The sequence below is a fragment of the Prionailurus viverrinus genome, chromosome C1 (assembly GCF_022837055.1).
Source record: "Prionailurus viverrinus isolate Anna chromosome C1, UM_Priviv_1.0, whole genome shotgun sequence".
NCBI classification, from domain to species: domain Eukaryota; kingdom Metazoa; phylum Chordata; class Mammalia; order Carnivora; family Felidae; genus Prionailurus; species Prionailurus viverrinus.
Window position 1 is genome coordinate 194,660,259 of NC_062568.1, and position 23,092 is coordinate 194,683,350.

At 48.3% G+C, this 23,092-nt stretch overlaps 1 protein-coding gene across 3 annotated transcripts in view; it reads right to left on the bottom strand.

Moving 5' to 3' along the window:
• Positions 1–414: 414 nt before the first annotated feature.
• The window catches only part of DHDDS (dehydrodolichyl diphosphate synthase subunit), a 33,887-nt gene continuing 11,209 nt past the window's right edge, over positions 415–23,092 (bottom strand). For 2 of the 3 annotated variants that reach the window (XM_047870980.1, XM_047870981.1), the window contains exons 7-14: positions 17,478–17,592; positions 15,389–15,496; positions 4,327–7,954; positions 3,276–3,320; positions 3,046–3,075; positions 2,632–2,682; positions 1,702–1,797; positions 415–1,263 (exon numbers count right to left, since the gene is read on the bottom strand). In XM_047870980.1, the coding sequence (XP_047726936.1) occupies positions 7,715–7,954; positions 15,389–15,496; positions 17,478–17,592 (463 nt within the window). In that variant the 3' untranslated portion in view covers positions 415–1,263; positions 1,702–1,797; positions 2,632–2,682; ... (1 more) ...; positions 3,276–3,320; positions 4,327–7,714. The remainder of the gene's footprint in view (positions 1,264–1,701; positions 1,798–2,631; positions 2,683–3,045; positions 3,076–3,275; positions 3,321–4,326; positions 7,955–15,388; positions 15,497–17,477; positions 17,593–23,092) is intronic. The other variant, XM_047870982.1, reaches the window with a different exon arrangement.

Consider the following 23,092-nt stretch of genomic DNA (forward strand, 5'->3'; position numbering starts at 1 on the left):
CACACCCAATGGCCAGCTGTGTATAGACACAGAAGCACTTTTCCCTGACACAAGGACTAGAGCCGGACCTATTCATTTTCTCATTCTAGAGACTTTAAATGTGAATGAAGTGGAAAGGCTCTTCTGCTGTCAGCTACCAGGCCACAACCTCCGCTCCATCCAAAACTCTGCCTTTAAAAATACGCTTCAGAAGCAAGCACAGAAATCACTCCTCTGCTCCCAGCCACTCACCCCCAGTCCACTGCAGGGAGTTTTCCTAACTCCACCTAACACTGTGCTCTCCACCTACAGACGGACTCAAAACCAGAAATGGCCATCCCTGAAACCTCCACACCTCACACCAGAATGCATCCTGTCCCGAGAGACCTGGAGAAACCAGGCTCCCCCACTCCTGGGAAAAGATTAGAGGCAGCATTCCAAGCCAAACTGTATCCAGCTTTATTAAAGATACTTTTCATAAACAATCATGGTATTTCAGGCAGGACATGGGCAGACAATCGTTAACAGTATACAACAACTTTCAAACTCCCTTCTTCAATGGACTACCAAAATCAGAAAGCCACTATAAAACCCAATGAAATCTTCATTTGATGCTCTGAACAGGGAAAGTTTAGAGTGAGGGTTGACATTTCACATTTAGCATGTTGTTTAACAACTTTTCACAAGCCGACCCTGACTTTCAGGAAATGAAATGAAAATGGCAGAATTATCAATCTGAAGCTCCACAAGCTAAAAAAGGAACTCTTTTGAGGGATGCCATCTCCATGGTGACACTGTAAAGTCCAGATTGCCTGACATACTGGGAACCATTTCTTGGGGTCAGGTTCCAACAGGTCTCTGGGTTTAAGGGAGTCAAGTCTATGTTGAAGGCAGAGGGAGAAAAGGACATAAAAAATGAATTTTAGATTTTCCACCCTACAAGGCGTTTGTGCCAAGGTGGCTAATGTGTGTCAACATCAAGGAATTGCTCCTCCTGGGAACCAAGAGGAAGGTTCTCAGAACTAGAAGGGAATGGTGTTTTTCCCCTTGAATCAATCTAGCTTCGGAGATATTCTATTAGTGACATATGCCCTTCCCCCAAAACAACAATGAAGTGTTCTGTGTGCTAACAACATAGCTTAAAAAAAAAGTAAAACAAAATTCTGCATTTTTATAAAACTTGATAAAAAATAGTATTTCAAACTGTACAGTCACCAGAAGTACACAGTTATCAAAAATGCACACACTTCACTTGGCGTCTCCGGCACCTTCAGCTTTCTGTGCCTGGAAGAAAAAGATTAATACAACATTACCACCTGTAGATTGCAAAACTAGTTGCGTTCACATTCCATCCCTAGCATCACTTTGCTCCCAGGCCCAAGTTTGGGGTCTAGATCCTTGGTTACCTTGGTAGGTAACTTTCCTTCTGGACCTTACTGCAAAATTGGGAAAGGGGGCACATTAGAGGACTGGAGTTTATTCCCAGCTTGAAAACTCTACTGTGTAGCAGGAGCTTAGGACAAGGATGTCACACTACAGTGCCCTTTATTGGACCGCAAAGGTTTTAAGAATCCAGAATTTAAGTTAAGAGAAAAACCACAAGCGAACTCTGGACTGAAAAGCATACTTCAAGTGAGAGACACAGAAGAAAGGCAATAAGAGCTTTTGGGATCACTAATGGATTCAGAGCAGACTTAACAAAAAGTGAAACGGCAGTCGTACCTGGTCTGTTTTGGCATCTCCATTCTCTGCTGGGTTATTCCCATCCTTGCCAGCATCAGCTTTCCCCTTTTTCCCTTTGGGTACCTTCTCTCCCTTCTAAAAAGGGGAGGGAGAAAAAAAAAAAAAAGCAGTTTCTTCTAACTTCATATTAGCAGGGTATTGTCTGTAAAGTTCTGTTAAGAAGTAGGATTATTTATCAAAAGATAAAACACACACACACCCCCCCTATAAACCCCTCCGCACTGGGAAGGCCAAATTATCTATCACTTATTGTGGTCTTTAAGTATATGTGTCTTTATGTGGATGTAAAAGATAACTAAGCAAAAAAAAATGCTTGGGTTTCAAATGTACAATTTCCTCTATATGGAGGACATTCTCTCTGACTCTTGTTGTTTACGTATTTTTATTCTGATAAGAGTTCTTGATTAGAAAACATTACAAATGTCAGGAATAAGGCAAGCTAACCAAACGATTTAGAAGATCCATTAATGGGGTGTCACCATGATGCTGAATTAAGACACTGAAGGACAGACCTCACTTGGTGAAAATGATCAATTCCAACGTTTTTTATTAAAAAAAAATATTTTGAGAGTGGAAGAGATCACGAGAAGGGGAGAGTGGGGGGAGAGAGACAGACAGACAGAATCCCAAGCAGGCTCCACACTATCAGCGCAGAGCCTGACGCAGGGCTCCATCTCCTGACTGTGAGATAGTGACCTGAGCCGAAATCAAGAGTCAGGCGCTGAACCGACTGAGCCACCGAGACCGCCCCCCAACATAATTTTAATGCCCAGTCCAAATTAACTTTCTCACAGCTCAGGTTTGTGCCAAAGGGGACGCTGTTCTACAGCAGTACTCCTGTCAGCAACATGGGAAACTGCACAGCGTTCTGCAACACCTAGAAGCGTCTGGTGTCTCTGCTCCACTCACCTTTGCAGGGGCCTTTTTAGGTTTGGGCTCTGGCTTTGGAGGAGCAGGTTTCTTTTATTTAGGAAAAAGAAGACGACACTATTAGTATGGTGGACCAAAGAGACAACCCATCCCCAAACCACGGTACCACTGGCACAGAAGTTTCTCTTATTTCGTAAAGTTTTTCAGGCTGGCTTTCAGTTGGAATATCCGGTCTTCAGAAACCCACTTAACTAACACACGCAAGTGTCCCGCTCTGGCTACAGCCATCAGCATTTCAGAACCAGCAAATGTATCAAATGGGGGAGCGTCCACAATAGAGCGGATCATTCACAACCAGCCACTGACCCAAACCCATGGGACACAAAAGGAGATTGTTCTTAGTGCTTTTTTAGTTTCAGGGATAAACACGATAATTTAACGGCAGACACTTACAGCAGATAACCTTGCAGATCTTCTCTGTGGCTATTAAGATAACGAAAATAAAAAAAATTAGAAATAGGGCAGTTGAACCACTCAAGAAAAATTATTAAAATTAAAAAATCCGTTTGTTCTAGATGACAGAAACGGAGGGAGCTTAGGGTAATTCAGCACTACGGGTATGGTTAAGCAAAGGAGCCCAAGGCTTTGTTAAGACTCTAGAAGAGAGACGAAGAAAGACTTACCTCATCCTTCACCTTGGCTTTATCTCCTTTAGCATCCCCTTCAGCCTATAAAAAACAAACAAGACCTAAGAAAGTTGTAGCTTCTGAGGCCATTCTTAAAGGACTCACTAAGCTTAATTATCCCAAGGGAAAGAACTGAAGGGAAAGCCTTGCGCACAACTTCTCTAGGACACGCAAATCTTCCGGTTTTAGCATCCCCAGCTCCCATGACGATGCCCGAAGTGCTCGGAGAGCGGACTGCTCTTCTGTGTAAGCGTCGCGCCCGAAGTGGCCCAGAGAGCACAGGGACAGCGGGTCCCCGGGCCCCAGCCTGCCCAGAGTCTCCGTCGAGCCGCCCCGGGCGGCGAGCGCTAAACTGGAGCGAGAAGCGCGGACCAGCGCGGCCCGCGCCGCCGCGCCAGGGAGAAGCAACAGCTGCAGATGGTGCAAACAAACCCCTCCGGAGGCGGGGCCCGGGCGCCGTTACCATAGCAGCCGTCGAGGGCGGGAGACTGGAGGCGCGCGCAGCCGGGGGAACTCGTGGGCGGCAGCGGCGCGCACCGGCGCGAGTCTAGTGCGCCGGGGCCGTGGGCGGAGGCGGGGCCACACTGCGAAGCCCCGCCCCAAGGGACATGGGCCCCGCCCCCTCACGGCGGCGGTTTTTTGGCGGCAGCGCGCTCCCCCGCCCGCCAAACCCGAGCGCCGCCTTCCCGCCCTTTCGGGTTTGAATTGCCCGCCCGAGGGGAGGGGAGGGGGCATGGCGATGGGGGAGGGGGCGCGGGGCGGGCACGTCGAGCCCGAGGGGAGTGGGATAAACAGCCGCCAACATGGCTCCTCCCGCCGCGGCCGCCGCTCCTCCAATATGGCCTCTGGCGCCCGCGGGCAGCCGAGCCGCGCAGGGTTAGCCCGGGGCAGCCTGACACCGTCTCGAGCTCCTGTGTAGGGCGCCTGAGCCTGTCCCGGCCCGGTGCCGATCCTCGCGCCCCAAAGCCGGGGAAGCGGCAGCGGCGGCAGCAGCGGTGGTGGCGGCGGCAGTGGCGGCCCAGCGCCTGAGGGCCCTCGCGCCACGTACCTTTCTCTTGGGCATGGTGGCGACGGCGGCGGGACGTAGGCGCTGGACGCGGGGATGCAGCGGCGCGCGGGCTTTGGCCGGTCCGGGGGTCGTTCTCGCCTCCTCTTCTTCACACTGCTCGGGCTCCGGGGGGTTTATAAAGTTTTTATAGCGCTGGGAGCCCCGGACCGGTTAGAACCGGATTTCACCTCCCGCCGCCGCTCATTGGCCCAGCTGGGGTCACGTGGGCGGGGTTTAAACTCACCTCCTCTGGAGGGAGTGAGGAGGGGGGTACGGGGGGGGGAGGGCGCGCGAGACGGCGGCGCGCCTAGGGGGTGGGGGCGCAGTGGGGGAGGCGCGCGTCGAAGGCAATAAACGAGGAGGGGGGGAGTGTGTGCGAGTCGGCGGGTTCTGCGTTTCGGCTCCCGCCAAGAGCTGGCTCTTGCAAACTACCAAGTTCCTTCCACCTTATGCAACCAAGCTACCCACTTCTCCAAGCCATGCGACACTTAGGGCGCATCTCGGCCGCTTTCCTTCCTGTTCCCGCGGGGGGCCCCAGAAGAAGGGTTTTCGAGGCCTGGCCGCACCACCCTTCGCCGCCGGAGGCGGGAGGAAGCGCGCGGCTTGGAGGCACAGGCTGCAATTCCCAGGGCCAAGGCTGACGCTGAAGTGGGGAAAGAGCGGGGAAGCCAGCTTGGCGCAGCCGGACGTGCATCCTTCCAAGCTGCCACTCCAAGGAATCCCTTCGTGCTCCTCACCTGGAAGGCGGTCCACTCGAGGTGGGGTGGGGGTCCGAGGGGGAGACTTGACACGCCGAGGTCCCTTTCGGGCGCAGTGGGGCAGGTAGGAGCTGTCCTTTCAGCACCCGTTTCTCAGCCGCCTCCCCAAATGCCAAGGAAGCCCCCCCACCCCAAAGCCTGTCGGGTGGCTCCCTTAGGTCCCTGTGTTCGCGGACCTCAAGACCCCGCCACAGAATGACGGAAAGCAGCCGCCTAGGCCTACCAGCACTCCCCTCCCCCTATGCTCCACCCGCTCCGGAGACATCAAGCTCAGCTGCCCCCACCCGACGCGGCCACCAAGCCTGGGCGCTGCAAACGCAGCTGGCGAAATCCCTCCTTCCACACTGGCAGGCTGGCTTCCTCTCACTTGCGCGAGGACAAGGAGGGTGGAGGAGAGAGTCCGGGGATTAGGAAACAAGTAGAGGAACAGGTGTTGCGATGGCAAAGGGCTCTTCCACTGGCTCCCCCACCCCACGCGCCCCCAAAGCTGAGGATTCTGGAGGTCGCCAAGCGCACCTGCGAGAGGGCAGGCCATTGCAGCCACAAAACAAGGTGTTCCCTCTGCTGTACTATTTGTAAACAAGTTATACATCTAAGAATTTTTAAAATTCTATTTGAAACCCAGGAGAACACGAGAACACAATAAATATCCTCAAGTGGGGGATTGGCTCACAGGTGAGACATTTAAATAGGTCCCACTTAGTTTCTTGAGGCAAAGGATGAGCCGGTTTGTACAAATCCTACCGGTAGAAAACAATCACAATGAGTTCGTATCAACTGTTTGCAGCCCCTGCTCCTTGGCAGTGGTGATCCCTCCACCCCTACCCATCCCACTCTGTGTATCTTTCTCAGAATACAGGACCTAAGGCCAAAGAGATACCAGCTCCGTTAATCATCTGTACCCCATTCATATTGGGGCAAGTCAGACACAGAACGGAGACAGGACTCAATAGCCATGCTCACTGGGCAGATTCCGTTTGTTGCCTCCAGCCCCTCATTCCCGCCTTAATTGTAGGGCTCTGCATTATAGCCGCATAATTCATGCCTCCCTAATTAAGGCTGTCAACAGCCCCATTGTAAAGCTGGAAAATGTACAGCACCTGCTCTCTGGGAACCCTGTGCCAGGGATTGGTTGTGGGGAATGCCAGGTGTGTGTGGGGGGCTTGCCAAAGGGTGCATTGATTGGCTTCTCAATCGCAGTGTCTGGCATTTGTTTGATTCTGGGAGCAGGGATGATGGCCAAGGGGTCTCTTGTGCCAGGTATACTGGCACAGGAAGGGGAAGAGGAGACTGGAATACAGGGCAGTGGGGGGTTAAAGACTATGCTCTGAGCACTGCTTGCAAGACCCCGCCTCTCCCCTAGAGGGAGGTGCTGGGGAAACAGTTCGCAGAAAGTGAAATGGGAAGGCTAAACGGAGTGGTGTTTGGTCGGTGTTAAAGGCTGGTGCTTGCTGCTCCAGGCACCTGAAGCAGAGTTGCTCAGGCAGACAGCTCTTCAAAGGCACTAATCCTCTCAGCAGCTCCGAAGCAAGGCCTGGCAGGGAGAGGACACAGCCCTTGACTTGGCCTTCTCCCTGCTGGGCAGCCCTGGCCCTAACAAGCTGAGACTCTGCCACGCGGAGAATAAATCGTCTCGGGGGGACTTAAGGGGCCAGGTCCAAAACAGAGAAGCCTCAAAGGCTGAGGCGGTGGGAAGCAGAGTCTGGGATGGTGAGGACAGGCGTCAGTCAGTTGGGAGAAGTGCTTGTTCCTTTGCTCCGGGTCCTGTGAGGTGTTCCGGGGAAGGAGGCCTGTGGTGGATTAGATTCACCAGGGCCTAGAGGCCCTCCTGTTACCCTGTGGCCATGAAGGGGGCTGGTCACACAGGGGCGTGGAGCCTGGCCCCGTGCCCTGCAAGAGGAGGAGAAAAGCTTGTGTGGGCTGAGTCGACAATAGGTAATTGGATTGTAATCACCCGCCTGGCTTCTGCGCGCCATTGGGGGCGCTGAGCCTTTCAGTGAGCAATCAGCACTGTGTGGTGGGAGGGGGTAGAGATTCAATAGCAAATCCCAGGTGGAGAGCCCAGGGGGAGGAGCAGCAGATGGGCAAATTTTCTTTCTGTCTCTCCCTCCCCTCCCTTGCCCAAATAACGCTGGCTGCCTATTAGCTATTTACCAGCAGATCCAAGGTGGGGCCAAATCTTTTGTGAAAGTCGGGTGGAAGGCTAAGATGGATGGGTAAAGGGCCAGGGTTTTGGGGAGACCTCCTCCCTGAAATTCTGTTATGTTGAAGGATGTGCTGGTGGAAAAGTGAAATGCATCTAGAACACAGGTAGAGGCGGTAGAGGTGGCAGAGGCGGAAGGAGAGGGCAGCGAAGAACTGGGGCTCCCTGCTCTCCAAAGCTACAGGTGACCAGAGCTGGGTTTAGTGTGCTTGTGGGAGGCCATCCCCTCAGTCCTCCCCAGGGGCCACTGTCCCGGGCGGCCCAAAAGGGGTATCTCTGGCCAGCAGACCTGGCCTCTGGGGCTCCCTTGCAAAGTAAAGGAAACACAGTTCATCCTTAGGAAGGAGGTGCCTTTCACCAAGAAAAGAAAGGGGAGTGGGGCCCTGGAGGCAGAGGGCAGGGCAAAGTGGCAGGAGGCCAGCCCCACTCAGGCTGATGCAGTGCCCAGACGTGCCAGCCAGTCAGCCCGCTTGAGTTCCAAGGCCTGCAGGAAGCCTTGGACCCGCTCTTCCCGTCTGGCTGAGAGTTTGTGCAAGCGTGTCCGTCGGAGCTGGGCGTCCCCACTGGCCTGGAGCCCCTCTTGCAGCAGCTGCTCTGTCACTGCGGCCTGGTCCCTCTCCAGCTGCTGCCTCTTCCGCTCCTCTGCATACATGTCTCGGGCCTTCTGCTAGAGGAAAAGCAGGGATTGGGAGATCATTTTTTAGGTGTGAGTGAACTGGGATGGAGGAGGTAGGGGGTGGGGCACCAGGCGGGCCAAGCTAAGTGGAACAATGGGGAGTTTGTACCAGATTTGGAAAAGCTTGGGAGTAGGTGTGCAGAGGTGGTGCCCATGATGTATAAACACGGCAGTGGGGCTTCTGGGTCCATCTTGGTTTGTTTTGGGTGGGAGCCTCTGTGTTTCCTGAAATTCTTCTCAGGTTCACACTTGGAAGGGAACCAGGCAAATATGAGTCTGACTTCTGGTTCCCCCACAAACTAGCTTTGTGGCTTTGGGCAAATCCTCTCCTAACCTCATTTCTTCATCTATAAAGTGGGGGATGTGCCTACCTTGAAGAGTTTTAAGGATTAGCGATAATATATGCAAAACCCTCTCTAGCATATTAGCAGGCTCTCAAACAGAAACAGCAATTTCACAAGTTATTGTCTATTCTCTGCTGCTGGGAAGGCTCTATTCCTGCCTGGGGCAGGTCCGCTGGGTCATTTCCTTTGGCTTCCCAGGTCACTCTAAAGGTGCCGTCCTCCCAGCTCCCTAAGCTGTTTTTCAGAGTTTGGCTCCAAACTTGCCTCCTGTATAGAGACTGGCCTGACTCTCACAGCAAATGATCCTCCTATGAACACTGTGAGAAACGGGTTCAGCTCTCTTAAGCCACTTGCTGTTTTCTGCCTAGTAGAATAGGTTTTGGTGTCCATAGTCCATTTTTTGTTAGAAACTCAGCACTTGAAGGCTCGGCAGAGCACCCTGGACTCCTGGAACCAGCTCTCACACAGGCGATCGTGCTCCCTGGCAGCACTTCTCATATGTTTCTGTATCTTCAGACAAACTCCTAAAAGGCAGAGACTGTGTGGCTTTTCCTCTCCGGCACTTGGGTGCCCTGTACTTGTGAAATACTTAATCGGCCGACCATATGATCCGAGGACAGCAGGGGAGATGCTCCTGGAGAGGGGAAAATCTCTTTGGAGCAGAACCAAGGCCTTGCTGTGCCTCACTGATGGGCTCTGCTCCTGCTGTCCTAACCGGCCGCAGAGCCTTTGCACCAGAGCTCCTTCTGCCAGACCTATTCCATGTGTGAGAAACTAGACTTTGCTGCCAACCTGGCATTTCATACCCTGATGACCCTTACCACAGTCTACCTTGTATTACAGTATTTGTGTACCTGTCTGTGTCCTGCTCAGCCTGTAAACCTGGATTGCTCTGTCTTCCCCCTTTAAAGAATATCTTACATGTGCACAAGCACTTGACCCTCACACGGGAGCTACTTTTTATCTGCTGGAGATGGACCTGGAAGTTCAGAGTGGGGAAGTGATTTGCTAGAGTCTCTCAGCAATAAAGATTTACTGCATGAATAAAGATGACAAGTGGAAATTCTGGAAAATCCCTCCCTAGGGTCCTGCATGAACCCAGGCATCCAAGGGTACTCTTCTGTTAGGGTGATGAGCTCACATGTGGAGCTAGAAAGACTAAAATGCGTTTGAGAAGTCGCTGTGAATGCCTCCCGTCTTGCTGGAAGGGCTTCTTCCTGGCCTTGGTCAGGAGGAAACCTGGGTCCTGCATACAGGACCTTACTAGTGTGTGACGTACAAGATACGGTCTCAGCAATCCACGTGCTTGTGGGCCGATGAGGACACAGATCTATATACAAAGTCCCATAATACTAGGTAGAATGTGTAAGGGTCATCAGAGAAGCAAGAAAAAGGGCGATGTAGCTCAAAGAGAGACACTGTGGCTGATGGAGGTCAAGGAACAGTGACGCCTCATGGACAGACAGAATCTGAGCTGGACATGAACCAACGCGGAGGATTTGGATAAAGGTGGGGTGCATGGGGCCGGGGCGCGGGGGCCGGGGGAGGGGGATTGGGCATCGGTCAGTGAGAATAGTGGCAAAGACACACGGAATGGATTGAAGAGCTTGACCAGGCCAGAGTGAGTCCTCTGCACAATGGGCAATCTGAGGAAGGATGAGGAAATGAACGCCTGACCCACGGCTGGCATTGATGGTTAGCTGCTCTTCCATTATCACTGCTCGCAGCCAGAGCTAAGTAGGTAAGTTCTGGCAGGCCAGAAAGGAGGGGAGTACCCGGCCACAGAGGGAGGAAAACATGCTGTGTGCAAAGTCACTGTGTGAGGCACAGGCTTCTTCTGAACGGCAAGCTCCAGACTGAGCGCTGGGAAGGAAGAGACTGCAGTCAAGGGACAGCCTGGCCCCTAACTGCCAGGAATCAGTGATTCACTGTTAAGATGACACAGCCAGGGGAGATCCTTAAGACATTCTGTCCCACCTCCCCACTGTACAGACAAGGACACTGAGGCCAAAGTGGGGAGGGACTTGGCCTAGGTTACACAGAGGGATAAAGTTCCCTCTATTGGTTTCTCCATTACGGGAGCTTCTTGAGAGGTCTATGGGAAACGTGTGTTGTGCCTCTGGATAAGCTGCACTTTCTAGGGGTGGAGTGGAGAACCAGCGGCCTGCATATGGATGCCTGTCTGTCCAGCCTCCAAATGCTCTGGATCTACCTGCACAATTCAGAGGTGTTCTAAGTCTTCTCAGGTACTCAGTGTCAGAAAATCCAGGATCAAGAAGTCCTAATAGTCAATTTCTCTCTCCCTGACCATACTGCCCACTGTCCCTGTATAATGGCCAGTCAGGGCATTAATAATTTCCTTAGAGACTTTTTGTACAGACCTTATGCGGTCTTGGTGCAAGAGCTCCATGGAGCTTGCTTTGAGAAATGTCATCTAAATCTCTCCTGGGCATTAAGCCTCTCTGCTCTTGTTTTCTCCTCAGCAGAGTGAGGGAACAAGATGTAATAGCCCCCCAGCACATAAATCCTTCAGTCCTCCACTACATTGCCTGAGCCTGGGCTGCAGGCATTTGGTTTCAAAACATTCGTTAGCCAATGACAAGTCCTCCCATAAGTCCTCACTTGCCGCAGTCAACATGCCCAGGTCAGTAGCACGGGGGATGCATTACTGAGGGCTGCCTGAGACAGCTACCCCTGCCAGAAATACAATGTACTGAAGCACCCCCAGGGGCTCCCTGCCTAGGGAACTGTACCAGGGACAGGATGAGCAGGGTGCCCTGAGTCTATGGCTTTTCTGGAGACAGGAGAACTCTGATGAAGAGCTCGGAGACACACGTGGGGAATGACGTTGGCCACCGTTCTCTGAAAAGGAACTCCTTTCCAGCTCTGCTCTCAGTACTTTAGGTGTATTAGCTTACTGAACCCTATCACAAACCAGTGAGGCAGGTATTATTATTAACATTACTCCTCTCGTGTTACAGAGGAGGAAAATGATACTCTGAAGGGTGACAGTCAGTCACAGAACTAGTAGGCAGCGCCATGATTCAAAGACAGGAATGCCTGAGACGATAGTTCAAGCTTTTAACTTTTCCTAAGAAGAAGATAGTGACTACCTGAGTAAATAAAATAAAATAAAATAAAATAAAATAAAATAAAATAAAATAAAATAAAATAAAAATAAAATAGTTGACTGATTCAGCCTTGTGTTTAATCTCTGACAAATGCACCAAAGGAAGTTCGGTGGAAGGGATGCCTGGGTGGCTCAGTCGGTTAAGCATCCAACTTTGGCTCAGGTCATGATCTTGTGGTTCGTGGGGTTGAGCCCCATTATCGGGCTCTGTGCTGACAGCTCAGAGCCTGGAGCCTGCTTCGGATTCTGTGCTTCCTTCTCCCTCTGCCCCTCCCCCCTTTCAAAAATGAATAAACTTAAAACAAAAAAAAAGGAAGTTTAGTGGGAACATGTATCTTCTGCAACACCATTCTTACAGACTAGGTGAAACAAAGACGTCAGTGACCCCTTTATGGACCTTCCAACCATGCAGCTTGTAACTGAGGATCAGAGGCTCTGCACTGCCAGCCCCCCCTCCTCTGCTGATGTTTTCCCTGTCCTACTGCATCTGAATCAAGATTTGCTCCTTCTGCCAGCCCCCATTCTCTAGGGCCGATGGGTGATCACCTGGAGACTGCCAAGGTCCCCTCAGATACCAAGGTCTGGCCCCAAACAACTTGTAGCTGAGTCCCTGCGTCCCTTAACACGCACCAGGTACGCTCATCCCAGTGAGCTGCTCTAGGTCTGGAAGCCACTTTCCTGCCCTCTGCCCTGGCTTCCTGCAGGAAGAAAGACACACCGTGCTGGGCTTAGAGCTACGGCGGCTCAGATTTTCACAGTGGGAATTTGGGAGATGGGACGGGAGCACAGACATGGAGGCGGAAAACTGAACAAGGAACCGGGAAGAAGAATCCAGTTTGGTCATACAATACAGGGTACACAGAAGGGAGACACTGGAAAGATCAGCAACCTGGTCTAAGGCCAGAGTGGCGAGGATGTTGTTAGTTTGGAATCTACCCTCAGCTTCTGCTGAGGTGCTGAGATTTCTAGGAACAGAGCTCTGAGGACTCCTGGGTAGAGAAAATCTGGCCAGGATCCCCAAAGGGGCTGCTCAAGAGTCAGGACAGTCAGTACCTCTGCTAGAACTTTGGTTTCCTCACTTTAAAAACTTCACCAGTAACGTTAGTATCTTACCTTCTTGTACTACATAGAATCTATGTCAAGGATGCCTGACGTGGTAAGAACTCAATAAATGTCTGCGGTTATGATTCACAGGTATAGGACAGAACTCTTAATAGTCGTCCTCGAACATGTCCCCCCTCACCCCAGAAAACAGCAGAACTGTCCCCCCCAGCTGCCCGGGCCAAAGCCTAAATGTCTTGGTTCCTGGTAACATTCATATTTGTACTCATTTGTTTCATCCTCCAGGATACGTAAGAGTTTCAGACTCACATCATCAACATGATCACTAACAAAAACCTCTTAAATAATGTTTAAATTTCCTTTTGGTTTGTACTATCCTTAGAATATATCCCCCTAAAGATGTACGGTAGAGAACTATGTTTGGGTAACTTGAATTATTTTCTCTATGGGTTCTATTATTGACTTAGAGTTACTTTCATTTGTTTCTGTTTTCACATTTCTTTTTCCCCATCTCGGTCCACTCAGCCCTCCCCCTCCCTACATCACTCCCCCCCCACCCCCACCCCCCGCCTCGAAGCACATTCTCTCACCTGGACTACTGTAGGAGCTTGGTCCTTGACTCCTGCCTCCCTGAAAATCCTGAGTGATTTTTGCAAAATGTAAATCAGATCCTGTCAGTCCTTTGATCAAAATTCTTCAGATGTGGTGCCATTGCCCACAGGCTCTATATAACCAGAGGCCTGACTCCCTCCCAGCCTGCCCCACACCCTTCTCTCTCACGCATGCTGGCCTGTCTGTTCTTCCACGACCCAAACTTGATAACCTCCGTATCCTCGCACTGCTGTTCCTTTTGCAGAGAATAATTCCTTACCCCCAGGTTTTCACACGTTTGGCTACTTCTCGTCTTTTATATCATGGCATAAAAACCACCTCCTCAGAAAGGACTTCCTTGGCTGCTCCATTCAGTATCTCTTGCTTTCTTCATTACTAGCACACCACTCTACTCTCTTTGTGGCTTTATCACAATCTGAAATAATCTTACATATTTGTTTACTAGGTTATTATCTTCCTCAAGTAAGATTATAAGCTCCACGAAGGTAGGGACTCTCTAGTACCTGACTTATACTAGGCACTAGAGAAGAATGCAATGAATGAAATTGAGTCCTCTGACAGCCATGTGGGAAAGCATCTCAGAAACCCGAAATTACTATAAAAGGCTTCGGAACAGCCAAACCAGAGATAAGAATACCCATACACAAAAGCTCATGCACCAAGAATTCTCTGGGCTTCAGAGACCGTTTACTCTTACTTCATAGACATATTTCTAACAAGCTTGACTGACTGGTTTCCTTGCCTATAGCTGATTTAAATCAGTAACTAGGAAGAGAAGGTGGGATGCTGCCAAAATTAGCCTGTTGACTGGTAAAAAAAAAAGGAGATGGAAGATGTACAAAAGCATACAAGAAATCCCAAAGCCAAGTATTTGGGGACCATCTAGCTTGGGCAAACAGTCCCCCCTTCAAGGGCATCGCTGTCCAAGGAAGTGCTTCAAGACGGCAGTTGCCATTATCATTATTAGCATTACTAGAATGTGATTATTCTAATCATCATCATCGTTAGCAAGGGCCTGGTATATAGGTGTCAAGGATTATGTACAAGACACATTTCAGGAAGTTTCCCATCAAAAAAGGATAGAACAAAACAAAAAGGATAGACAAAAGTTTTGGTTCTTAAAGGAGCTTTGGTCATGTAGAAAATTCTGATACTCCTTCCCCACTGAGGGTGGATAATTGAGACTTGTTTTTCCCTTTACTTCAACAGAACTTCCTCTTTCAATTCCTCATATTCTGAGAAAACTGACAAAGCATATGACCAAAGCTTCATGATTCGATGGACTTATTCCAGGAATTCTGGACTTGGGATTCACGGACAGGTTCTAGGGGTTATGTGAACTAAGTGTTTCAGTGATAGGTAGGATCCTACGCAAAATGCCACATGTTGGGTGTGATCTGTGCAACTTTTCTAGGGAGATGGTCTACGGTTTTCATCAGATTCTCCAAGAGGATTAAGAAGCCTTAACTTAACATCATTGTTTCCTCCTGGCCATTATCTCTCTAGACTCCAGCACCAGCACCAGCTAAGGGTTCCAAAATCTGTGGCCTGGAGACAGTTACTCTGCCCCTCTCTTTCCATACTTGGAAAATGAAGACACCAAACCTGTGGGATTGCTGGAAGGGTTCAATGAGAAAACTTCCGCGAAAACAAGGAAGTGCCTCAGGAGACCCTCAAAGTTAGCTGCCATCATCACACACACTCCCATTATGATTATTAAGAACGCTCATCAGATGCCGGCGACTCTGCCTCCGAACAAAACCTGTTTCAAGATCTGGTGATCAAAGCTGAACTTCAACTCTTGGCAGAACACAATTTTGTATAATAGAAAGAGAGTGCTATCTTGTCCTTAATCCCTTCTGGAAGAGGCTTGAATCTCGCATACTCCCACTTCTACAATCTTTGATTAGCTTAACACCGTCAGGGAATAACAGACAAGCTCACCGAGAAGGCTTTCCTGGGTTTCTGTGGCAAAGAGACTAAAGATGTGTAAGTTGAACCCCAGTTCCGTCTCTTATTGGTTATGTGTCCTTAACAAAATAATTTCGATGTATTCACTTGCACGAGTGGGGCTGATAATACCTACGTCATTGGGATCTTGGGGGCATTCAACGAGATGGTACCTATAAAATGTTCACAGTGCCTGACCACAGTAAGTTGTAGCTACTATCATCACTAACAAGCTTAGTAGCAAGTGCCTTGTGTAAGTAGTAGGTGGTCAATCAATGCTAACCTTTTCTTCTCTCACATCCAGTCAGACCAGCCCTGAGCTCTTACCTGGAGCATGCTATGGTTCATCTGGTACTGCAGGAGGGCCTCACAGAGGTTCCAAAATGTGTATTCCGGCCACAGAACGGGTTGGAACACCAAGCAGGAGTGGGAGGTCTGGTAAGCGGGGGAAGGAAGACGGTATAGTTTAGTAGCAGGTTGCTGGAACACCCTCTGGGTCAGGCTTCCAAAGGAGCGGGCTGAGCATGACCCAGGAGCCCGGAGATGAGCTGACACAGGCACCTTGAGCTGCTGCTGCCTCCGCTGCCAGCCCCAATTTACCTCACTCGTGGGGAGGGGTCATCTGAGGCACCTGCCCGCAGCGAGGCAGAACTAAAGCAAGACTAGATCAACATTCCCACCAGGATTTTTCTAAGAGCCAATTTTAGGACGATGAAATAACATCTGGATTATGTTATTGGCTCTTGGCCCTTAGAGGTCATCTGGGAGACATGTTGTCTGATAAAAGTCAGCAACGAACAAATGGTAGCTGCTGTTGTTATTTTTAAGTAGCAGAGCAGGGCACAGTGGTTAAGATCACGGGCTCTGGGGCCAGACTGCCCGGCTTTGGATCCTAGCTCCACCATTTACCATCCATTTGACCTGAGGCAAGTTACTTAACCTCTCTGGGCCTCAGTCTCCTTGACTGTAAGACTGGGTAATAAGAATACCTGGTTTTTACAGTACTGTGAAACTTAAACGAGATCATGTACGTAAAACAGACTACAGAGCTGGGTGAACTTTAATAATAATCACTGATATACGAATCCCTTTTGGAACATCTTGACAGCCACTGCTTGATTCCCTCAGTAGTGAGGAATTCAGTGCCTCAAGAGGGACAACTTGAGTTGTCAGACAGCTTGTTATGCAAAACCAATGTCACCTTCCTTGGAACTTCTACCAAGGTCTCCGGTCTTTTCTCTGGAACAAGTTTGTTTCTTCTTCAAAGCGACATTCTTTCAAATATTTGAAGGCTAGATTACAGCTGCCTGTTATTTGTCCTCAAGGTTGTAATGACTTGTTCAGTTTGCCTTTGCCAACTATAAATTTGAAGACAGCAGGGACTATTTCTGACGTGGCCACTGCCATATTCCCAGCACAAAGGAGGAACTCTATTTTTTTCCGAGGGAATAAACTGTCACCATGCCTCCCTTTTTCAGACCACTATCCTTCACTCATTCCTTATATATGACATGAGTTCCAGATTCCTTGCCATCCAGGTTGACAGGCTCTGTTAAGTCCTCCAGTTTACCAATGCAGTCTTTTAAAACTCAGTGCCCAGAAGTAAACTTTCCAGACATGATCTGACCAGCAGAGTAGACCACAGAAACGTAAGCTGCACATGCTTTCTTTCAATATAGCCAAAGGCTGGAAGTATCTTCAGTAGCTAAATCATTTAAGACTATAGTCCGTTAAAATTTCTGGAACTTGCTTCTAAGTGGAGTCCCTCCAACCTCTCCTTGAACAAGGACTTCCTACAGTCATGTGCCACTTAGGGGCCAAGTTAACAGATGATGGGGATTTTCTAGCAAACGCAAACTGATTTGGCTGTGAGCTTTAGGGGGACCACTTACACTGGGGTAATGGAGCTGAGAGGCAACAGCAGGCCCCTAAGAAAGAGTCTGCATAGAGTTTATATTCCTTGTGGACTCTGCTTACATAGACGCGGACATTAGTCTGAAGGAGACAGATGAGTAACTGCTCGAACCCAACGCAAGGTTCCAGCTCAGAGGCGCTGAAGTAACTGCTAGATTGCCAGGGCAGCAGCTTATGCTCAGGGACAGGGCAGAAGTCCAGTGCTTTGAACAGAGGCACAAGTGAGGTCTGCACCACAGCTGGATAGCCTTGATTTTCCTCTAGGCTCTTTAGACAGCAAGAACCACCCAGGCTGGCAAAGCCAGGGACAGATGAGGAAGCGACAGCAAATGTTCCCAGGCACAGTCTGGATACACTTCTCCAGATTCCCCCAACCCCACAACCCCGGTTCTCTGGTATTAGCACAGCTTGGGGTGGGGATGAGCCCCACTTAATCCACCCTGTGGGCACAGTCATGGCTTTCAGGCTGACATAAACACAAAGGTGGTTGCAAACGACTTACCTGCCAGAGCAAGAAGTCGCTGAGCCTCACTTCCCCAGAAGTCCGGATCAAGATGTCAGGGTGAGGGGAGTGGTTGGTATAGAGGCACTTATCAAGCAGAGACTCAGAAATATCACTAAGGTGAGTGAGGAAGAGACAAAGATAAGCACACATCTCTTTCTGGATTACTCTCGTGGTGAACTCATACTAAAGGCTTCCCAGTTTATAGAACACCATTAGCCAATACAAGCAGAAGGACCCTAACATCCAAATGAATGCATGATTTGAATCCTCGCAACTACACAAAGTATTTCTATCTTCATTTTATAGATAGGGAAACTGAGGCTAAGAAAAAATAAATAACTTGCTCAAGGTTATTTCACTACAGGCCTAAAATCGGATGCACCTATGAGACTACGTCCTTCACTTAAAACGTCTTGTTTTTTAAAATGCACATATCTGACCCTGCAATTTGATGCAATACTAACACAACTATTTTTAATAAGTATGAATCTAAATGCACTGACTGGGAAAGATGTCTCAGATCTAACGTTGAAAAAAGCAAGCCTCAGAAAATACACAATGCAGAAAACATATGCACACACTCAAATACTCACATATATGAATCTATGTATCTACAAAGAAAAAGTTTAGAAAGACACACACCATATTAATAGTGATCACTTCTGGAAGGTTGCATAAGAAGGAAAGACTATCTTTATGTACTTTTGTTATTGTTGGAATTTATTATAAAGAACATCTTTTAAAACTTTTAAGTCATATGGGCCCTGAAACACCGCAAAAAATCCACACTACTTAGGGTTTAAAAGAATAGCAATACGCCCACCCCTCCTGTGTTTGTTAAGAGCTACTTTCTCAAGCAGACAGATATTTAGAAAGGTGACGGAATGGAGACAGAATGGGGACCGCCACTATGGAAAGAGGGTATTTGCAAGGCTGGTGTCTGCTGGGTCCAAGAACACTGTTTACTGGTCCTTGCCAAGCACCAAGAGGCAGAATTTGGAATCTCTAAGTGGTAAGACTTGTATCTTGGGCAGGGTCTAGCAAGTAAAAATTTTTAGTGGGAAGAGTCTTCCAGGAGCAGGGTGAAAAAGAGAGATCTGGGAGGAGTATGTAAAACAAAACTCTACACCTACCAGCAGTGTGCCTTTGGGTAAGTCATTTCATCTCTCAGAGAGAGTGCTGCAAATCAGAGGGAGCTTTTTTTTTTTTTTGGTAACATCATATGGGAAACGATACTCACTTATGACTTGCAAAACGAAGGGCTCTAATTCAGATTTCCCTGATAATCTGATAGTCCTGTCTTAGCAGCATGGTCTTAATCCTCTAATTAAGAAATTTGAGACGCTGTATAATCCATGTAATTTCTCGACTCCCTTATCTTTGAAATGGGCAAATCTGTCCTACCTACTTATAGGTTGTTTTAAGGGTCAAATGAAATGAAATACATTTGTTTAAAAAGTGATCTCTAGACTCAATGTGGGGCTCAAGCCCACGACCCCGAGTCACATGCTCAACTGACTGAGCTAGCCAGGTTCCCCGAGAAGTCATCTCTATTAAACAAAGTAAAATACCAACTTTCACCTATAAAATTAGAGCCGTTCACATTAAAAAAAAAAAAAAAAAAAAAAGCTTGACAAGAATAAGGCGAAATGGACACATCCAGACCCAAATCTGGAAGAAGCCATCTAAAATGCTGACAAGAGTTAAGTTTATAGATTTCGTTGGAGCCTTATTTGTAATAAGGAGAAATTAAAACCATCCTACATAACCAACAACTAGAATTATTAAGTAAATTAAAGCAAGATATATTCTGTGGCTGGGGCGCCTGGGTGGCGCAGTCGGTTAAGCTTCCGACTTCAGCTAGGTCACGATCTCGCGGTCCGTGAGTTCAAGCCCCGCGTCAGGCTCTGGGCTGATGGCTCGGAGCCTGGAGCCTGTTTCCGATTCTGTGTCTCCCTCTCTCTCTGCCCCTCCCCCATTCATGCTCTGTCTCTCTCTGTCCCAAAAAAAATAAACAAACATTGAAAAAAAAAAAAAAAAAAAAAAGATATATTCTGTGGCCATTAAAAACAACTTGAAAAATTATTGAAAACATGAGGCACGTGGGGCGCCTGGGTGGCTTAGTCAGTTAAGTGACCAGCTTAGGCTCAGGTCATGATCTCACGGCTTGTAGGTTCAAGCCCTGCGTCGAGTTCTGTGCTGACAGCTCAGGGCCTGGAGCCTCTTGGGATTCTGTGTCTCCCTCTCTCTCTGCCCCTCCCCCGCTCATGCTCTATCCCTCTCTCTCAAAAATAAACATTAAAAAAACAAACAGGCATGGAAAAGGGCTCATATTACAACATCAAGTGAACAAAGCATGATTCGGGTTGCAAAGTGTTCAGTGTGATTTCTTTGGTTATAAATACTTATGTCATTACTAGATTTGTGTTTTAAAAAGATGACTCTGGCTTAACCTCCAACCATAGCTGATCACTACTTTTGTGCATCCATTACTGTGGTACACAGCACCGTGGATTACTCATTTGTATACACGAACCACACTGTGGAGCTGCTTGAGGGCAAGCCCCTTGACACACTCATCTCTGTATTCTTGCTCTTCATGCATAGGACCCTCTTGGGACAGAGACTCCATACGTGTTTGAATAAATGAATGAATGAATCACTGAAAACAGATCTCAGAAATAAATACATGTTGGTTTTCGGAACGTGAGGAGCTTATAGGCTAAAAAAGTTTTTGAGGGGCGCCTGGGTGGCTCTGTCAGTTAAGCCTCTGACTTCAGCTCAGGTCATGATCTCACAGCTGGGGAGTTCGAGCCCCGTGTCGGGCCCTGTGCTGACAGCTCAGAGCCTGGAGCCTGCTTTGGATTCTGGGTCTTCCTCTCTCTCTGCCCCTCCTCAGCTTGTGCGCTTCCTCTCTCTCTCAATAATAAGTAAATAAACTTAAATCAAACAAATTTTTAAAAGTAAAGACTAAAAGTAACTTTTTTTTTTTTTTACGACGTACCTGCAAACACCCCAGAACCCCTCACAAGTAGTAGACATTGTCACAGTTTGATGGGAAAAATCAACTCCGTTGATTAAACTCACACACAAATACTTAAGCATACAGGAAGAGCTAGAAAGACATATTTAAAATCAAAGTATTGGGGCGCCTGGGTGGCGCAGTCGGTTAAGCGTCCAACTTCAGCCAGGTCACGATCTCGCGGTCCGTGAGTTCGAGCCACGCATCAGGCTCTGGCCTGATGGCTCGGAGCCTGGAGCCTGTTTCCGATTCTGTGTCTCCCTCTCTCTGCCCCTCCCCAGTTCATGCTCTGTCTCTCTCTGTCCCAAAAATAAATAAACGCTGAAAAAAAAAAATTTAAAAAAAATAAAATCAAATCAAAGTATTGCCAGGAACATTGGGGTGGGATCCTGGAAGATCTAAATTTTCACCTTTATATATCCAGTAGTTTGCAAATCTCTGAACATGTATGGCCTTTATAAAAGTATGTGTGTACCGGGGCTCTGATCGGCCCAGTGTGAGTAGAACACCAAGCTTTCTAAGGTTGTAGCCTCCTTACCCTGGTGACCCTGCCCAGCCCATGCCATGTCTGCTTGACTAATCCCATGTAGGTAAGCTACTACGCCATGCAGGGCAAAGAAAACAAATACGGGAAAACTTACGGAGCAAGAAGAAGAAGATAAAGGTCAGCGATTATAGCAATGTGTTCTGAGTATCAATACACTGAACTAGGAGGCAAGATCAGGCTCTAGTTCGGGGCGTGAACACATACAAATCTACTTGCTAAATAGCATTCTTTCTTGGCAGCGTAAACGTTTGTCTCTATTTATTTTTTAAGTTTATTTATTTTGAGAGAGAGAGAGAGAGAGAGAGAGAGACTATGCAAGCGAGCAGGGGAGGGGAGGAGAGAGAAAGAGAGAGAAAATCCCAAGCAGGCTCTGCGCTGTCAGCACAAAGTCCAAAGTGGGGTTTGAACTCACGAACTGCGAGATCATGACCTGAGCCAAAACCAAGAGTCGGATGCTTAACTGACTGAGTCACCCAGGTGCCCCAACATTTGTCTCTTTAAATGAAACATTCACTATAAAACACAATAATACTGTGAACAACTATGAAATCACCCCACAAGTCAAGAATTAGAAAATTACAATGCACGTGCATCTACTCACACATCCTTCTTCTCCTTACAGATCTCATCTTCCTGCCTGCCCTCTGCCAACTTAACCAGCATTTTCATTTTTCCCCCCAACAGTTCATTTTCAATCCACGACCTAATTGACCTCTCTACAGGATTCCACCCTGTTGCTCCCACCAATGCTCCCACCCTCCCAACCTGCACCAACCAATTCCCTCTTCTCTTGGCTTCTGTAATACTGACTGCCTGGTTTTCTTCCTGCCTTTCTGGCGGCCCATCTTCTTTTCTCCTCAAGGCTCATTCTCCTCTACCCAGACAGCAGAGCTTAGAGTTTCTCGAAACGGCACTCTCAGCCCTCTCTCCTTCTCACTCTAGACTCTCCTCAATGTACTCATGGCCTCTTTGCTTCGGTTCCCAACTGCTCACAGATGACCTCCACACTGATATGTCCAGTCCCCATCCCTCGTCACAACTGTCGATCTGAGAGCTATGTTCTACATCTACCATATATCCCAAGTCACACTGCTGACCTTCCTCCTCATACTGGATCTGCCCTCAGGGGTCTGTGGCACAGGAAGGGCACCACTCTGCATTGTTCCAGAAGTCAAAAACCCTGCAGTCACTCATAACACATCCTTTCCCCAGACCCGGTCCATTAAGGCCTCTCGATTTTATCTATAACACTTCATGCAGTCGATTCGACCTCTTCCTCCTCCTCCTCTTCCTCCTCCACACCCCCCCCCCCCCAGCCTTTCTGCAACTGACAAACTCCTCACATTACCTCTTCTGTCCCCAGTTACTGCTTTTCCTTCCTTCTTTCGCGACTTATTTCCTTGGCAAAGCCTTTCCTACCAGGTCTATTCCTCTTGCTATAAATTCTTTTTGTACTATACGCCAATGCTCATAGCATTTATCACATTATAATTGCATATGAATGTGCAAAATACATTATTGTCTGTTTCCTTTACCAGAGCTCCTTGAGAACAGGAAATATGTATTTTTATTCTTACCACTGTACTCCCTCTGTACAACAATGTGCTCGGCCTTTATGTGGCACTTTTAAAATGTTTGTTGAGTGAATAAATGACTGATTGAACTACGTGGCACAGAAAGACCACCCAGCTGTTGGAAAGGAAAAGGATTTATAAAATAATGTTAAAATCTGTCTCCTTATGGGGCACCTGGGTGGCTCAGTTTATTAAGTGTCTGACTTGATTTTTGCTCAAGTCATGATCTCATGGGTTCATGAGATCAAGCCCTGAGTCGGGCTCTGTGCTGACAGTGCAGATCCTGCTTGGGATTCTCTCTCTCCCTCTCTCTCTGCCCCTTTCCTGCTCTCTTGCACACATTCATTCTCTCTCTCTCTCTTGCTCAAAACAAACAAACAAACATTAAAAAAAAAAAACAAGAAACAGAAAAACACCAAAAGGCCCCCACAAAAACCCTATCTCCTTTTCTTCTAATTCTATTCTCCCT